Raw genomic sequence first — 18205 nt, 5'->3', positions numbered from 1 at the left:
TCACTGATCAATCATTCTGCATTTCAATATATATGAACCACATGACCTTGATTAGAGAGTTGTAGGCATTTTCAGTGATTAATTCCTGGGTTTGTTAACTGCTATGGCTCATTGGAAATGGATCGATCAAGATCCACCAGCTAAGCATGTGGCATAGCCTTGGGTTTGTTCCAATCCTCCAAAATAACTTTTGGCTTCTTCTAGGTGTCTATTTGTCTCAAGAAAAAAAAAAAAGAAAGCAGTATCAATGCTTCCTTCTCAACTTTGCAAATTCTTCTTTCACAGTAAGAGGAAGATGAATTCTTGAAAAATATCAAAACAATCTTGTGGACAATCAAGCTATTTTCTTTGGAGCAGAGGGCTGTGGGACTTGTGGTGCTCCCTGCCTCGTTCTTGCTCAGCTGTCCAGCTGGACGCGACCTCCCCCTCACTCTCCTCTCCAGATTCAAAATCCTCATCCACTATGTGAAACACTGGTTGGGGCCTTAAAATCCCCCTCATGCCTCCTCCAGCGTGGGTGTCCGTGTCCAGTGCCTTCCGTCCTCTGTGGAACTTCCTCAGGGGGATGACTTCACGGCCCTGGCTTCTTTCCTGAAGCGACCCGGTTCGAGAGTATGTGCTGAATGTCACGGATGGGAATCCCGGATGATAGCTGTCATCATCTGAGAACATATCGCAAGGAGAAGGTAAATAACAGGACTTCAGATCAGCATTAAGATCTGGTATTTGGATGGCAAGAACTCAGAATGAGGCAGTCCTTCCAAGAGTTTCAGCTTTCGCACAAATCCCTCTCATGAGATGATTTTACCTCTACAAGGTCACTGCCCCAAAAGACAGAAGACAGATGTGCAGTCTTATAAATAAATAGAATAGCCTGCTCCCCTCCCCTTCTTCTCTGTCCTGCTGCCATCCAAGAAATCAAGGCAACATCCTTTTAGAAAATTCAATCAACTGGCTATAGACATAAGCCATAACATCTAACGTTTTATCAAAGGTCAACGTGAAAGACAAGGTTTCATGGAACTGCCAAGTTGAAGCGCCTGCACTTAGTGGAAATGACTGTGGGAACTTCCAGTATTTTCTGGTGTTTGCCGAAAGTGAAAGTGAAATAAATGCCTTTCACTAAAGCAGATATTTAAAAGATAAAGAGGGCTTTGACATATTAGTTTGGTTATCAATGTAAATACGTTCACATATATTAGACAAATCCACCTTTTGGACCAATACCCCTTCCGTAAGTGCTGTATTTTATTTCCAACTCTTGTTTATGATTTGGATGTTAAGGTGGATGTGAGACCGATATTCACCTCTTAAAAAAACACTGTGACACTTCCTTGTTGTCTCCTCACTCAAAGCATAAATAGCACTAGAGTATTTGCACCCAGAGGACATTTTAAAATCAATCTATTGTCACTTTCTATTTGCGGCTCTGGAGGAAAAACTGTTGCCCATACACACACACACACACACAAAAGAAAAGAAAAAGAAAATGGATGACTTGCTTGTTATGTATAATTTATCTTCTAGAGAAAATCAACAACAAAATTGGAAAACATGGACAAAGTAGAAACAGAACAAAAGTCATCACAAGATGTTTGGTTGTCTCCCAAAATATGAAAATCAACAAAAGTATGGAAAATTTATGTTATCACATTATGCATTTCTCAAGGTTTCATAATATTTCAGTGATGATGAAGGTATTAAGTGAAGAGCTTTTGCGTTGTCAATCTTTTGGAGAGTATTTAGTAATGCATTTGAATATTTAAGAAGTGAAATTTCTGATCTGAAAACTTTTACTTAAAGGAATATAAGACTAGGGAAATACTGAACTATTTGTAACAAAAATAAATCACCAGTGATTTAGTGCTTATTATACATCATTGCTTATATTTGTCAGAAATTGGAAATACCCTTGGTATCTATTACTTAGAAACTGACCAAATAAGGTATGAAACAATATCACTTTCCTGTCTACAATGAATCTGTAGATCTATCCCCAACATCTTATTGAGTGAACTAAGTGATTTTTAAAGAATGTTAACAATGACTACACTTCGGTTTTATAGGATTGTGATATTTAAAAACATGCATTTGGTCTTCTTCTCCATATCCTGACATAGACGCCCTGAATTCTTGGAAGCTTCAATGCCAAGAATGCTGTCCAACCTGAGTGTGAGCTGTGGGAATGGAAAGGAGACTGTCTTGGGCTCTGAGCCCTCCACGTGTGGGATCTGACGCTTGATGCAGGTGGGCAGCGTCCGCATGAACAGGGCAAGAGGACACGCCACTGGCAACTGCTGCTGCAGCACTGCTTTGCTTGATGGGTAAGAAATTAACTAAGTCAGAAACAGGTCACTGAGTAAGAGAATCGGGGAAACAGAGCATTGTTCCAAATCCTGTGCTGCTTCTGTGGCCTGCAGAAGGAGGCTCTCTTAGCGTGTGGACCAGGAGAACGTAGACACAGAGGGACGCCCATCCAAACGTCCTATTGTCACGGCACACGGGGACTGGCGTTCTCAGTGATTCGATCTTATTTTTTAGTCTTTACTGATCTATTCAAATTTACATCAAGCATGTTTGCACATAAGAAAAAAAAAGGTTTTTAGGAATAGTTACATTTACTACTTAAAGATCTAATTCTAAAATTTTCTGTGTTTTGTTTGCTTGAATCTTTAATGACTTGAAGGCTTAAAATTAGAAAAATTAAAAACACACACAGTGTCTGATAAACGCCACATGCCACCTTTTACTAACAGAATGTCATTTTACACACACATCTTTTAAAGAGAAACTTGGTGTTTCCTTTTTCAAAGTAATAATAGGCAGGCTCAATAATTCAAAGAATTCTGCTTAATATCTAAGTATAAAGGAGGAAATATTTAATCAGTTAGCTAGAGGCTTAATCAATTTTTCAGAATTCTACTCAAACTCACACTGCGGATGGGTCCCCCAGAAGCCCAGTGGTACAGCCAACTTTTACCACTTGTCTAAGACAGGGGATAGCCAAGTAGGGGCCTGGGGCTGTATCTGGCCTGCTACCTTCTCTGGAATGTTCACAGAGCTAGGAATCATCTGCTAAATTTTTCAGTGACTGAAAAAAATTAAATTTTTTTATGAGTAAAAATTATACAAAATTCCCGTTTCAGTGTCCACATAGTTTTGCCCTTAGTATTAATTTTTTTTCCTTTCCATATAAATAACCTGCTTAATTTTTCATTATTATTTTTCTTTTGATCCACAAACATCTGAATATTTAGCAAGCAGTCTTTCCTTGCAAAGAGGTAGGAAATCTAAATAAAACGATCACCTGTGAATTCAGCAGCCCTCGCATCTCTTCTTGCCGTCAGGGGCTGATTGCCATAGGGAAAGGAAAGGTAGCGGATGTTTTTGGTGCCAGCCTGTGAGGGAGAGGGGAGGAAACAGTAGACGTGAAAAAGCAGAATTAAGTACCCCGAGTCAGAGTTTCACACAGCAAACAAAGTGAGGGACACAGATCTATGCGGCATCCTGTGTGGACTACTGGGTTTCAGTTACTTCTGTTTGAAAAGATCTGCATGAGAACTTCAAAATATTCGTGGGAATGGAATTAAAGGAGACATTTATTTTAGTGAAAAACATGGACAATGTTTACTTTTTGCAAAAACCATTTTCCTTGGCAGCATTGTGGTTTAGCAGGTAAAGCCCCAGCATTCTTTAGGAACACTGGCTTGTCTCCCAACATTTCTGATCCAGCTATGTGTTCATGTGCCAGCGAGAAGCACTGCATTGCAAGATGACCCAAGTGTCCAGGATCCTGCCATCCACATGGGAGACCAGGAGGAAGTTCCTGACGCTACCCTGGCCCTTGTAGTCATTTGGGGAGTGAACCAGCAGGTAGATTTCTCTGTCCTGTTCTCTCTCTCTTCAACTCATTCAAATAAAAAAAATCTTTAAAAAATTGTTTTATGAACATTTTTGAAGGTTTTTCTGATATAGGGATTTCCGATGTTTTGCACTATCTTTTCATCCCACTTCTCACAAATTTATGATGAGATGGATCATTCGGAGCCTCTCAAGGTGTTTTCCACATTCTCATTGATATAAGGTTCCAGATTAGGGGCTGCTCCCAACCTAGTATCTGTCTAGAAAGCCTGGTAAGTTTGATATGATACAATATCCCACATGCGGAAGTCATTGGGCAGGGGGTCTTCGGCCTATTGGCTATGACCCTGCATCCCACAGTGCCGTATTTTTGTAACTGACTCTGTCTTCTGATGCCACAGCTTGCTACTAATGCAAACTCTGAAAGGCAATAGTGCTCGCCTTGCTAATTAGATTCCTGTCACCCTTGTGGGAGATGGGCTGGAAATTCCAGTCTCTACCTTTGGCAGCACCATCATGTAGAGGTAATGGCAGGTAATTTGGTGATGATGAAATTTGTGTGTGTGTGGTGTGTGTGTCTCAGATAAACAAAAATCAATCAACTAATGCAATAAGATAAGATGAAATCCTAAAGTGTCCACAAGAACAAATTCCTCCATATCTCTTCCTGGGAGAGAAATCAACCTCCTAGAGCCAGAAGGCTCCACCCCTGCCCACCTACCCATATACATATATGGTCATTTCCCCATCCAGGATGGTAGTTTGTTGCCAAATGCCCAAGGAAAGAAGCTTCGGGTCCTTAAGGCTCTGTATCCAGAGAAGGAGGCTGCCTTGATGTGTCTCCTTCTTCTGTATGTCCCTGGCATCGAGTGGAGGTTTTGTTCACAAAATTACCCCTCATGGCTCCCCTGAGAAGGCTGTGGCCCGGGCTGTGCGGATTCTCAGCCAGTGAACATTCGCTCAGAGGAAGGTCCTGAGCCCGCATGCCCACTTACCGGCTTTCCCCATGGCAGGCTGTGGCCTTTCCGCAGACTCTCCCTCAAGGTGTTCTGGCGGCGGATCAGAATCTCCTTGGCTTGTTTGTCACTTGTCTGGGGCTTGAGGTTGTATTTGTTGTAGGATAGGGTCTGTGGGGAGAGTAGAAGGCCAGGTAGGAGAGAGCCTTAGAGGACCATGGAAACCTCAGGAAGCCCAGCCAGCAGGCACGGCAGAGGGGAGCTGACCATTGGTCCCTTCTGCAGTCCCTTCTGCAGGCAGGCCAGCCAGAGCCTCTGTAAGAAGGGATGGTGATTCCCGCCCACATTCTCAGGCCCAGCTGTGCATGGCCTGTTCTGTCTTCTCTCTGCAGCCATCCATGCCATGGTACTCACAGACTCACACTTATCCTTCTCAGAGCACAGAGTTGGCCTTAGGTCAGTGGTTCCTGGGTATTAGGACTTCACAGATAAGTCAGATATCCAGACTATGTTGGGATGATGGACAGGGCCGATGGGTTTTGATTTTATCATTTAGAGATGTACACACAAAAAGGTCAATCAATTTCTATCACTATTATTTCATTCATGAAAGAAGAGGTTTTCTGGCCCATGCAACAGGAAAGACCCAGCCTCAAATTGACAATAGTCCTTCAAATGGAATCAGTCTAGCTCATAACAGACTTGTTCTCCTTTTCTTTACCTGAGAACACTGAAAACTTTTTGACCAACATTTCTCTCTACTTCTGCCTCTGATTAAGGAGGCAGTGATTGGTAAAATCTTGTATTTCCCCCTAAACTTGGAGCTCTATAAAGAGCTCTGTAACTACTTTCTGGCATCTTCTGGTTGTGCGTGCCACTGTTTGCTGAAGGGAAATGATACTAAACAAATGGCTTTCCACCTGAGGTCAGTTTGTAGACAGCATTTGTCAATCTTGATGCCACTCTGTTCCCTGTGGTCCCATTGGGATTCTCGAGAGGCCAGTCCCTTAGCCACCCTGCTTATACAGATGAGTCCTGGAGCAACAGAACCAGCAAGAGTCCTCTAACAAAAATAGATCCAGCAGGTCTGGCTCATTTTCAGATCAGCTATGTATCAGAGTGACCCATGCTTAAATCTTGCACCTGAACTAGGACCAACTTGAAGCTCCTCCAGACCCCAGGGATGGCATTGTCTGAGGTAAACCACTAGACCGGCACCAGCCACCCATGCCATGAAAGTTCCACAAAATCGTTTGGCCTGATTCTGCCAAGAAAATCACAGCCAGGACTCAAAATTCAAAAGACCTTCCACAGGTGAATTTTTTAAGTTCATAATTTTGTGTCACCTACAAATGATATTATAAAAATTGGAATAATCTTTGGGAGAAGCAAAGTTCCCCATACCTCTTTGGAAAGAGGTTGATCTGTTTCAGTTCGGAGGCAACAAAGAAGTATGCTGTGTAGCTTGGAAGGGAGATTCACAAAAGGTGGTCTTTTTCTTTTTTCCTCCTACTTATTATGTGTTGATAACTTCAATTATTGAAATATTGAACTTATACTTTCTAAGTGAAAGTCCTTGTCAGTGTAAGGCCTGGAGCTGCGAGTAGGCCTAGCAGGGAAATGGTGGGCACCCGTCTCTGATGGGCTGCAGTTCCTACCAGTAAACATGAGAACCAGGACTGAGGGTGGGCCTGGATGGACAGGCATGACTGTGGGCTGACTGTCTGGGTTGGTTGGGCTGAGCTAGGCGCCAGCATCCACTGATGTATACAAGAGCCAAGTGGGATGCGAGACCAACTGGACAAGTCTGTGGCACATACCATCATATGCAGGAACATGTGCCTGAGGTGGCCCTGGTGGTGGTTACTGGGAGTAGCTCCACCTAGGCTGCAGTTCCCACTGGTATGAATGAGGGCCGAATGTGTAGTGATCAGGGATGGGCCGGACCACAGCATCCATTGTTTTGTGTATGAGATGGAGCTAGAAACAAAACTGACACAAGTAACTGCAATTGATGGTGTGTGTGTGTGTAGGCTGATGTGGGTGACTGACTGAGCTGAACCCTGCACTGGCTGGCACACTCAGGAATCAGGTCTAGGGTCATCTCTGGCAAAGTTTCTTGGAGACCCCACCCCAAATGGTGCACTGGACTCCAACCATGAGGAAAATCACAGGATCTGTGGTCTGACCATGGAGTACCTGTGTCAGAACTGGGTTTCCCAGGTTGTGAAGTCTGTACAGTGGATGACGTGCCTGGATGCACATGGGGAGCATGACAAGTTCATTGAGACCTACAGAGGATATCTAGTACCATGGACGTCATGGACAGCTCTCCTAGTCAAGCTTTGATAGTGAGTATCTGGGTGAGTGGAGACTCTGAGGTAGACTATGTCAGCCAATAGACCTTGGAAAAATGTTTTGATCCTTGCTGCAATGAAATCAACAGTGTCTCAGAACTATCTAAACCCCTTAAGCAGTACCCTTGGAATATGCTGCATTTCAGGGATTCTGGAATGACATCAGGTGGCCGTTCCCTATGCCTGATGATGAATGCATTGAGCTCCTCAGCGTGGCTCTCTCCCCTTCTCTCTCTACTTTCTTCAGATCCAGGAAAGAAAAAAAAATGAGACTGAAAAGAGTTGTCTCATTCACTGTTCCCTATTCCTCGACATTCCCTAATCTGTGGTCCACACGGGTATGCATCCTTCTCAACTGCATAAACATCATCAAAAACATAATGCATTTACTATTTAAAAATTTTCTAAGTGAAATCAAAATATGTCCTTGTAAAATTAGGGAGGAAAAGGGATATAGGGAAGGAGGAAATGGAATGGGTCAGAATTGCAGCTACGCCTCTAAATATGTATTGTGGAATATATGAAATTTATACACTTTACATAAGTAAAAAGTAACATAACTGAGGTATAATTAGAATTCACCAGCAAATTTGTCCATTAAATTCATTGCTTAAAAAAAGGTGGGAGGAAGGAAGAGAGCTAGATTAAACCTATATGAAGGGAGAAAAGAAAGGATTGGCATTGGTCTTAAAGTAAACTGGACGTCAAGTATCTCCATCTCCATTGTTAGACCTTTCTCTAAATCCATCACCTTGTGGAAAAAGCTAAGAGCCAGGTACCTCTTGAACCCTGCCTTTCATGAAGCTGGCCACCTTTGTCAAACCAGGAAGTTTCTATGTTCCTAAGCAGGGTGTGATAGTCTTACTGAGCAGTTTCACTTGGACTGATTTAAAAGCAGTGCTGTTTACTCTAAACATGCTCTCACTGATAACTTGTCCTCCTTGAGCTGGTGTGGACATTTCACTGACACATTTTCATTAACCACTGACTTTCTCAATCAGGAAACCGGGAAGCAATCACTTTCACTGAATTCTGCAGGTCTGGAGTCACAGAAAGGGCTCTGGGTAGGTGGTCAGAACCCCAGCATCCTCAATTCAAGTTTGTTTAATGACCTTGAACAAATGCAAACAACTTCTCCTTGAAAATGAAGGGCTTAAATAATTTGGTCAGTCCCATCAAAACTGTGATTGCAGTGACAAAAACAAAGGCGCTCACAACAGATCCGCTTATATTCATTCCAACGAGATAGGACAAAAATTAAACCAGCTGACTTGAAAAAAATCCTACCCGGATGTCACAAGTTTGTTTCAGGATGCGTCCATTGGATCAGGAATGTTGTTGGCATGCACTTTGGACACGTTCCGAAGGACTGCTTTAGATCTCATATTATCTCCAAAATTAAAATGTAAGATACATGATATGCCTTCTTTTACTTTGCCTTTCAGCTTTGTGTTTTTCAATACTGCAGCCCACACTGCCTCATCTTGATGACTGTAGTCATGAGCGTCCTGTGATGCCGAGGCTGACTTGACTGCTTCTCTGCCTTGGGAGAGAGAAGCCTGATAGTTCTGGAAAGCACCAGGCTACAGGGCTAGGGCAGCCTGACCTCTAGAGACAGCAACTGGATTCGCATTTGTTTTTATGCCTCAGGTGCCAGTCTGGCAGCAGAAATCTGTTGACTTTCTGTTCTCCGAAGAAAGTAGAGAGAACTGGCTCTGTGAGAGACTGCTTTTGAGACGACATGGTGAGCGAAAACCGATGCCCGAAGGACTGGCTCCAGGCTCAGGTCCTAGGCACGAGGCAGTCAGGTTATACTCACCCTTTTCCGAACTTGGTACATGTTGCGCGTGAGGATGTCCCTCATGGACTCCACGTCTTCCGGGGAAAGTCTTTTCACTCCTTGTATCCTCCGAGCCCTGGAAAGAAAAATGGTGGAGGAAAGAGAAATGTTATTCATCTCTCCTGGCAAGAATTGCCACGAACACATTTGTGATTGGTACTCACAGCTTTTAAAATAATAGTCCTTTGCCTATGATCTTTACTCTGTGATTGTTCGAGCCTATTTTAAAATTTCTAAGCTGATAACAAGTTCATTTTCCCTCCAAATTTGTAATGAATGGGCCTATTTGTAAAAGACAATAATAATCAACCATTGGAGAATGAAATCACAAAAGACAATCCAAATATTCTACTGTTGAACGCAACAGGAATAAAACGACTCATGTCAAAGTCTGACTCTTAGTGCTGTACTTACTGTGTCCATTTGTGGATCAGCAATATTCGCCACTCTTTGAATACTGATCTAAGAGAATGTACAAGTTTGGTGGGTACACTTCCCTTGTAATTGCACTTTAAGGATTTTAATCTTTGGTGGCAGGAGAATTTAAGAAACTGAAATCACCTGTGAAGGCAGAATCAGCTAGTCTAGTTCTCTGGGATTTGAGCACTGGGACCATTTGCCCATCGAGAGTTCAAAAAATAAGTCATGCCCAGGTTAATAGTCAATGCACAGTTGTCCTCTGGGGATTTCAAAGTAGTGACACTGCTATGAGAAAAATTCTCATGTGACAAATGTATTTGATTACATTCCGTGAAAGTAATTAAAAATCCTCTTTCTATTACACAGGCTATATATATATATATATATTTTTCACTGTGAAACACAAGAATAAAAAGTGAAACAATCAAAGAAAATTAACCCTCCTATTTGATGCTTTCATCTTCCTTTACATCTAGATGTTAACCCCCAACGGGACTTTCTGTTTGCTTGCTTCTTTTTTCTTTAGCTTTCCTTTGAATGTCCAAGGTTTCTGCCTGCAAAGACCCTTAAGATAACTGAGCAGAGATGAGCAATGGCTGTAAGGCAGGCCACCTTTTAAGTACTTTTTTTTTTCTGAAGACTAATAACAATACAATCCCAAACAGCAAGGATGTCTGCAAAATTATACACAATTGTTACCATTTTAAAGGCTTGGAACTGGACACCACCGTGTGCCAGAATTTCATTTATCAGTGCTATTTGCAAACTGACTAATGTCCTTTCTACAAAATCATTGAAATCATAGTTTCCATATCCTAGAACTGCCAGTCTCCCTTACTGATATTCAGCTAACACCCTTGGGCAATCCAAACATTATTATCAGGACATTTCAACCTCACTGTTTAAATGTGCTTGAAATAGAATTTATTCTGACTGAGCTATGCCCACACACCTTCATAATCTGAGCACATTGTTTTATCATGGGGAGTATAATGTGCTGCTAATCAGAAACACCAGCTAGTCAAATAGTTCCATATTATGTGTTCATCAGGGAAAATGGGGAAAACATGCAATAAAAGAAATGGTGAAGTGAAACTTGATCCAACAGTGTGTCTAACTTAGTGGTCTCATCAGTTTGTAGCTGACCACCGTGCAAAGGACAAGACCACACGGAAGTCCATTCAGGCTGCTGACCGGAGGGAAAAATGGAGACATCTCACTGAGTCACAGCAAGAGGCTATAACTTTACAATCATGGGGTGAGATGTTTCACTTGGGCAAAAAGATACCTGGAGTTTTCTTCATTAACAAAAACATCCCTAAACTACTGATGCCACAAGCATAGAAAAGACACCCCTTAGGAAGCTGAGCTGGCAATAGTCTCTAGTCCAAAATGCTTAAATTGCAAACTGAAAGACTCATTACTGAACGTTTGTTCATCATCTGTAGAGGAAATCCATCAACTACAATGAAAGTTTCATGGTAATTTTATGGCTAAGAAAACCCCAAAAAAATCTGAATCTAAAGGTATTTGAGTACAAGGTCCACAAATAATTGCCAAAATGTTTAGCGAAACAGGCTTTGTTTCTGTAATAAATCTAGTCAATGTTGAATTTGTATCATAGTACAAACAACCAAAGAATCGAAAACAGGTATCCTTCAAAAAGTTCAGTGAAAATGGAACTAAAAAGATGAAAATCTGGGCCCCAGTGCAATAGCCTAGGGGCTAAGCCCTTGCTTTGCGTGCACCGAGATCTCATATAGTCACTGGTTTATATCATGGCTACTTCACTTCTCATCTACATCCCTGCTTTGTGGCCTGGGAAAGTAGAAGAGGATGGCCTAAAGCCTTAGGACCTTGCAGCCCTGTGGGAGACCCAGAAGAAGCTCCTGGCTGCTGGTTTCAGATGGGCGAGCTGTTGCAATCACTTAGAGAGTGAACCAGCAGATGGAAAATTTTTCCCTCTGTTTCACCTTCCCTCTGTATATTTGTCTTTTAAATAAATAAATAAATATATTTTTTAAAAAGATAAAAATCTTAGTTTGGAACATGAAATTTTGAAATCTTTGGAAATTCCTTGAAACTAAACATGGCTTTCAGCATTTTCTAGGGTTTGGCAGTATATCCTGGTTGATTCAGAAGAATCTGTCTGGCTTTTACTGGCTTACGTGGAGAGTCAGGCTCAGAAGCCTTGCTCACTGAGCATGGTGGTGCCCTCTGATTGCAACTACATTGTGTTTTTGTACAGAAGTCACCAGGATGATTGACAAACTGTATTCATGAGAAAATGGCTTAGAAATGGGTCTTGCTCTCAGCAGCACAATGTTCCACCATGGAAGTGAAGTGTGGAGTCCAAATCCGCCTCTCCAGAGATGTGGTACAGTGGATAAAGGCATTGCCTGTGACACTGGCATCCTATAACAGGTTCAAGTCCCAGCTGCTCCACTTCTGATCCAGCTTTCTGTTACTGAGCCTGGGAAAGCAATGGAAGACAGCCCATAGGCTTGGACCCCTGCACCTATGTGGGAGTCAGGAGGAAACTCCTGCTTCCTGATTTTGACCTTGCCCAGCTCCAAGCTACACTTGAAGAGTTAATGGTGGAGGGAAGTTCTCTTTCCGTGTTTCTCACTCTCAGCTACTTTATCTTTCAAATCAATAATTAAGAATTGTGAGTTTAGTGCTGCCAAAAGATGCAGTAAAACACCCTTAAACTATAATAATGCTATTTTATGGCTTTCAAAAAATTACAGGTGAGAAATCTGGATAACTTCCTGGCTGCTAGCTTTTGTCTGGCTCAACTACAGCTCTGTTGTGACCGTTTGGGGAATGAATTAGCAGATGAAAGATACCTCTTTCTCATTGTCCCTCTCCTACTTTGCTTTTCAAGTAAATAAGTAATTTTTTTTTAAAAAAAGATACATTATTCTGCAATTTAAAAATACAATATTTGGAATTTGTAGTTATAGTTTGCCATGCCTATATATTTATATACATATTAATATGTATCAGTATTAACTAATATGTTTTTAAGACTTCAACGCTTTTAAACATTTTGGGTGTATTCCTCTGATAATTTCTAACAGCTTACCAGTCTTGGTGAGACAAGCTGTCTTGTATTTGAAATAATAATCAAAATATACGTATTATCTTTTCTGTATGGTTGTTTTAAGGTTCAAATAAATTAATGGTGGTTGTAAAATCCAGGGGACAGCACAAACTCGCGTGGACAACCCTGGCAGAAACATTTTTCCTGAAGGCTACAGAATTTGGAAGCCTAAATGTTTTGCAGAACAACTGCTTGAATTATGAAGAAAAAAGATGCATGTGCATTTTTCTTTTATCATTTCATACAGAATAATAAAAAGTGAGCTAGGTCTACGTCTTTTTCCTATCATTGTATGAAGGTTTGTTTTTTAAGAAATTTGCTTCTTTGATCTCAGAAGAGGAATTCCTTTTTGCTTGATGTCCTACTGGTTTCTGGTGAGATCAAATAATAAATGTGATTTAACCACTAAGGCTGCATTAAACATGAACTTCAAAAAGTCTCCCCTCTCATCCCAGTCAACCAACCGGTTTGTAACACAGGAGGAAAAAAAAATGAATCTCTTACTTTTAAAGCACTCTCACTAATCTTGAATCAATGTCTGAAGAAATAATTGACCCAACCATGAGATTCCTCTCTGACAAAACTGATTTAAAAATGGCCTTGAAGTCAGAAATTGGGCCGTTGCTTATGGCCTACGCAAAAGCAATGCAGAAATTCAAATATGTTTGACCACATGCTACATTGATTTTCATTTGAGATAAGCAACCGTACATTCCTAGATCAAGTTGTCACATAACTGAAGAGCAAACCAAATGAGGAAGTCCCTTGTGGTCTAAACTGCCCAAAGCTATCAAACCCTCCTCCACTGCATTAATTTATCCTTGAATGAGCAAGACCCAAATCAGATCAGATGTGGTTCACTACTCACACTTGCTTAGCTCTCTAGTCTCTGTAATTGCACTCTGTAGTATTGTCACTATCATGCTGGAGGATGGTGTCCAGGAAGACAGCGACTGTGTCTGCTTTCACTGTGGTTGGCATATGCTAGAGTCCTTCAAAAAGTGTGTGAACAATGAAAGTAAAAGCTGCAAAATATTTTAAATCCATGCCTACAAGAGGTCTTCAAAAAGTTTATAGATGTGTGTTTAAAAACATAATATAAAAACCCTATGGATAAATTGTAAGAACATTACATTATCTTGTAATTCAATTTTTGTGAACTCTACAAAGTGTCCTAATACTAGATGGCTAATGAACAGGGCAAGCCACATATCCAACAATTCAGAAAGAGTTCATCAAAATAGAAAGTGCAAAAAGAGAAATCACGGATGAATCACTCAGTGCCATTTCAAATATAAATAGGTTGAGGATGAGTACGGCAGCTTAGGTTTCCATGTGGGAAACCTAGAGCCCTTACCATTGATTGCTCTAGTTCCAATCCAGCTTCCTGCTGGTATAAATCTGTAGATAATGGCTCAAGTGCCTGGGTCTGGTCCCCAAGTGAAAGACAGGCCTGGATGGAGTCTTGTGTTCTGGCCCATCCTTGGTTAGTCAATACATTTGCAGAGTGGGCCAGTGGGTGGGTGATTTCAGCTATCTCTCTTTGCTTTTCAAATAAAACTTGAAATAAAAAAAAAATAAAATTTTAAAAAGTGATAGCAAACTTCACAGTCTTACGGAATTAAAAAAGAAAAAATAGTACAGGTTGAGTGTTTCTCATTTTCCTGCTGCCCCAGGCTGTACTCTGGCTATGAGGCAGTAAATTTTCTATTTGTGCCCAGCTACCCTCAGGTACCCTGGCATGGCTTTTTCCCAGGCTGTGTAAAAAGGCAATCATGTTAGATTAATTATCAAGGATGGAGGTGTGAGCGGAGACATTACACTCGGGTATTAGTGACAATTCTATTACTGCTTATTCTTAGCTCTACAGGCGACTTGCCTTTCAGAAGTGAAGACATAACTGAAGCTCATGATCAAGTGTTTTTACTTGCTGGAGAGAAGGGTCGGGTGGGGGCAGGCATTCCTTTTCATAAAGACAGATCGCAATTACCGTTCTCAATTCATAAATTGTTAAGTGGAAGAAAAGTTGTTTCCTGGAAAATGGCTCAGTGTGTATCTTTAAGAGATTAATTCTTATGATCTTGTCTTTCATCTGTTGCTAATTATAATATATTATACATATATAAACTCCCAGAATTGTATAAACACTTTTACTCCCTTGCATTTATACACACACATACACTCACACATTTATATAGTTTTGGGGGACAACTGGTTAGCAGGTGTTCCAAGAGATACACCATGCTCCCCAGAAAGCCACCTTGTTTTGGGAGTTTGTATTATGATTGCCCCTCCTGATGCTCTCCTACCTTCCAGGCTGGCGTCATATGTACTCAAGCCACATTTCACAACCTCACACAGACCTTTGCCTAACACACAATTACCAACACAGCTTTCTCTGTCATCAATCCACCTACTACCATACTTCTTGATGCTACCACACACCCACATGGGAGACCCAGAACAGAATCCTGGCTTCAGAACGACGCAGCGCTGGCTGTTGTGGTCACTTGGGGAGTGAACCAGCAGATGGAAGTTCTCTGTGGGACCTGAGGCGATAGCCTAGTGGGAAGATCTCTCTCTCTCTCTCTCTTTCGTTCTTGCTATATATCTACGTTTCCATCAAAATAATAATAATAAATCCTTTTTAAAATAAATCTGTCTCTCCTCTTTGTGAATCTGCCTTTCCCATAAAAAAAGATAAATCTTAAAAAAAAAAAAGATGAAGAAAGCTAACTTGTCTGTCCTCTTAGAAGAAAGGAAGAGAAACGATTCATGGAACGAGAAGCAGCAGTAGGAGGAACAGAATCAAATGAACAGGGCTGAAAGGGTAAGACTTTCTAGGCAGGTGGAGATAAAGACAGTCTGTGAATATATGCTGCCAGGCTAGGAATGTGTTGCTTCCCCCAGAAAACAGGCGAGTTTTAAACAACACTGAGTTTAAACCATGTCAGAAAATGCCAAGCAGAGCTATACATTTTTTGCGATTCTGTCTTCATGCTTCTGCCTCTTTGGTCTCATACAGCTTTCGTGTGGAGCAAGAAGTTGATATCCCTCAGAATTTGGACCAAAGAGCAGGTGTGACTTACTGATGAGATACGGAAAAGGCTGTGGAACTTAGTATCCCGGTCTCAACCATTTCAATAGCTTGCTTCATTTCCAGCTTCTTGTACAAGGAAACAATACTTGATTTGGGTACATTCGTTCTGATTAGGATTTTTCGTAAGTATTTATGATCAAATTTCTTAAACCTGAAAAATGAAAAACAACATTTTGAACTCCATATGTGATACATTAGTATGCATATTTTTCTGAAAAAATACTTTTTAGCTTTATTTTTAAAAAAAAGAAAAAGAAAAAGAAAAATCAGGACAGTGCCTGGGACTCATAGTATTTGAGCTTCTTTTACTTTCAGCAATTCATATTATTTACACATATCATTAAATAGAGAAAGAGTACCCCACTGGACTGACTACATTCAAGATCAACTAAATTCAAGCAAGGACAAGCCGAAATCAGAACAGAAAGTGTGCATCAGTAAGGAATGGGTGAGGCCCAGCCAGGCTCAACCGCAGTTGTAAGAGAAGAAAGAAGGGTTAAGGCTTTTGAGCAAGCGTTCCCTGTTATTAGCTGATAACAGCAGCAGCTGCACTTCAGTTATACTGGCCTATTCAGTTGGAACCCAATAATGGCTGAGAGTTATGGTAGTCTTGCCCCATTATGCTGTAGATCATTTTGAATCCTGCCAATTAAGGGAAAGAGAGAAAATACATGCACACATATGTCTCCCAAATCTGAATGATGGAGACTGAACAGGGTAGACATTGATGGCTGTTGACTATTGAAGCAAAACTATGCTCTATCCATGACACTGAGTTACACAGATGCATGTGGCGCCTTTGGAAATGAGAGTTTGTTTGGAGTTGAAATTTGCAGCACTTCCCATTGTTTCACATTCAAAGTGTAGTTGCCTGCTTCATCTTCCGAAGGGATGATGACTTCCTGGGCTGCTGACTTATCATTTGCTAACAAGTTTCTGGCCTGTGACAAGGCAGACTCTCTCGGTGAAGCAGGTGCATTTCCTGAGCTTGAGGATTCTTTATGAGACCATCACCACCTTTGTCTGCTGGGTAACCTTCTCAGCCTTCTGACTTCCTGGTGTGCTTCATGACAGGCAATGGTTCCAAGAAATTGTAAGGCATATAGTAAGCACCTCACCAACCTCATTATTTGTCATTCACTGAGCTCACATTGACCTTAGACTACTCAACTCTCAAGACTGCCACTGCTCTTACTGTGCTGGCTGCTTTATGGTGCTGGTGAGTTAGATGATTCTTCTGTGCTCTCCACATCCTGGGTTACCCCCGTTTTCCTTTCAGTCTCCCTACCTACTTCTTCCCCATCTCCTTCTGACTTCATTCTCAGGGCCTCATCTTCAAGCCTCTGTGTTGATTTCTAACCAATTATCCATTGGCACAATCTTCTCCTGAACTCGTGGCTAAGTCCCATAAGAGAATCAATTCTGAAATATGAGGTAAGTGGCAAAGACCATCCCTAGCATCATTAAAGAATCACTATGAGAAAGGATCCATGAAGTTCTTCCATGTTGGTGTCCCCCATGACAGAGGAATCCCTTCCACAGGATCTGAAATGAGTCCCCACACTCTCTCTGAAGCCACATGGAGCTTGTCATTCCATGGTTGTGTTACTTTTGTTACTGGGAAACTTGTTCTTATTTTACACTCAGATCTGACTTCTCTAATTTTCATGCATGTTACGCTGCTTCTCTCTGCAGCAACCTACACCAAGTCTACAGACTCCATTATCTGAAAGCTCTAACATTCTAGGCTGAATATGCCCAAGACTCCTAACTGCTTCTTGCATGACATGGCATCTGAGTTCTTTATCCTGTTGGTTCCCTTCTGGATTCTGGGACTTTTATTTCCAAGACAGTCTTGGCAAGTTTCCCATGCTATCCCTTGTTTAATCATGAAACCCTGAGTCTCCTTACTTGTCTCTCACTTGGTAGTGGCTCCAGTGCCCGCACACATCTTCAATTCCAGCCTTCAAATGATCCATCAGCTGCCAAAGGAATCACAAAAAAAAAATGATCGCTGGTGAAATGCTAACATAAAAAGGCTGTCAAGGAAACCAGAGGAGACGTTCATTTCCTGGGGCATATCATTCTATTCATGTGACTAAAATATGCTATGTCTTTCATAGTAATTCAATTTCATTTCATGACAAGAAGGCTCTGTAGATAAGTTACTTGATAATTTATATAATTTGCCAAGAAAGCAGTGTGCCTGGCATTTGCTTTGAATAATGCTATTTCTAGAATGATCTAGAAAATTTCCCACTAATGAAATTATATGGACATAAAGCTTAATAATTAACTGTCACTTTTGTACCTAATTGGAAAAAAAGTATATATCACTATCCAATTTAGATAGCTTCTCAAAATATAGTTCTACAGATATTTTGTTGTAGTAATAACATGTAAGAATATTTTTCTGTGTTTCCAATATTTCATCTGATTATTTTGTCTAGGATTTTAAAATTCACATCCAAGCTCATTGTACTACATTATTTTATTCAAAATTGCTTGAAGGGATCGAGGGAGAAATCCACAATCTTAAAATAACAACAAATTGCTCTGTTACTA

At 41.0% G+C, this 18205-nt stretch overlaps 1 protein-coding gene across 1 annotated transcript in view; it reads right to left on the bottom strand.

Annotated features, from left to right (window-relative positions):
- Nucleotides 1–339: 339 nt before the first annotated feature.
- Nucleotides 340–18205, bottom strand: part of SLC9A4 (solute carrier family 9 member A4) — a 44283-nt gene continuing 26417 nt past the window's right edge. Inside the window, exons 7-12 of the mRNA XM_040993378.1 lie at nt 17552–17622; nt 15630–15791; nt 8994–9090; nt 4857–4988; nt 3308–3398; nt 340–662 (exon numbers count right to left, since the gene is read on the bottom strand). Of these exons, the coding sequence (XP_040849312.1) occupies nt 340–662; nt 3308–3398; nt 4857–4988; nt 8994–9090; nt 15630–15791; nt 17552–17622 (876 nt within the window). The remainder of the gene's footprint in view (nt 663–3307; nt 3399–4856; nt 4989–8993; nt 9091–15629; nt 15792–17551; nt 17623–18205) is intronic.

This window comes from Ochotona curzoniae, unplaced genomic scaffold (genome assembly GCF_017591425.1).
Source record: "Ochotona curzoniae isolate NIBS_2020 unplaced genomic scaffold, NIBS_Ocur_1.0 contig_883, whole genome shotgun sequence".
Classification (NCBI taxonomy): domain Eukaryota; kingdom Metazoa; phylum Chordata; class Mammalia; order Lagomorpha; family Ochotonidae; genus Ochotona; species Ochotona curzoniae.
The sequence above is the reverse complement of the archived record's forward strand: the minus strand, read 5'-3'. Positions and strand labels throughout refer to the sequence as shown.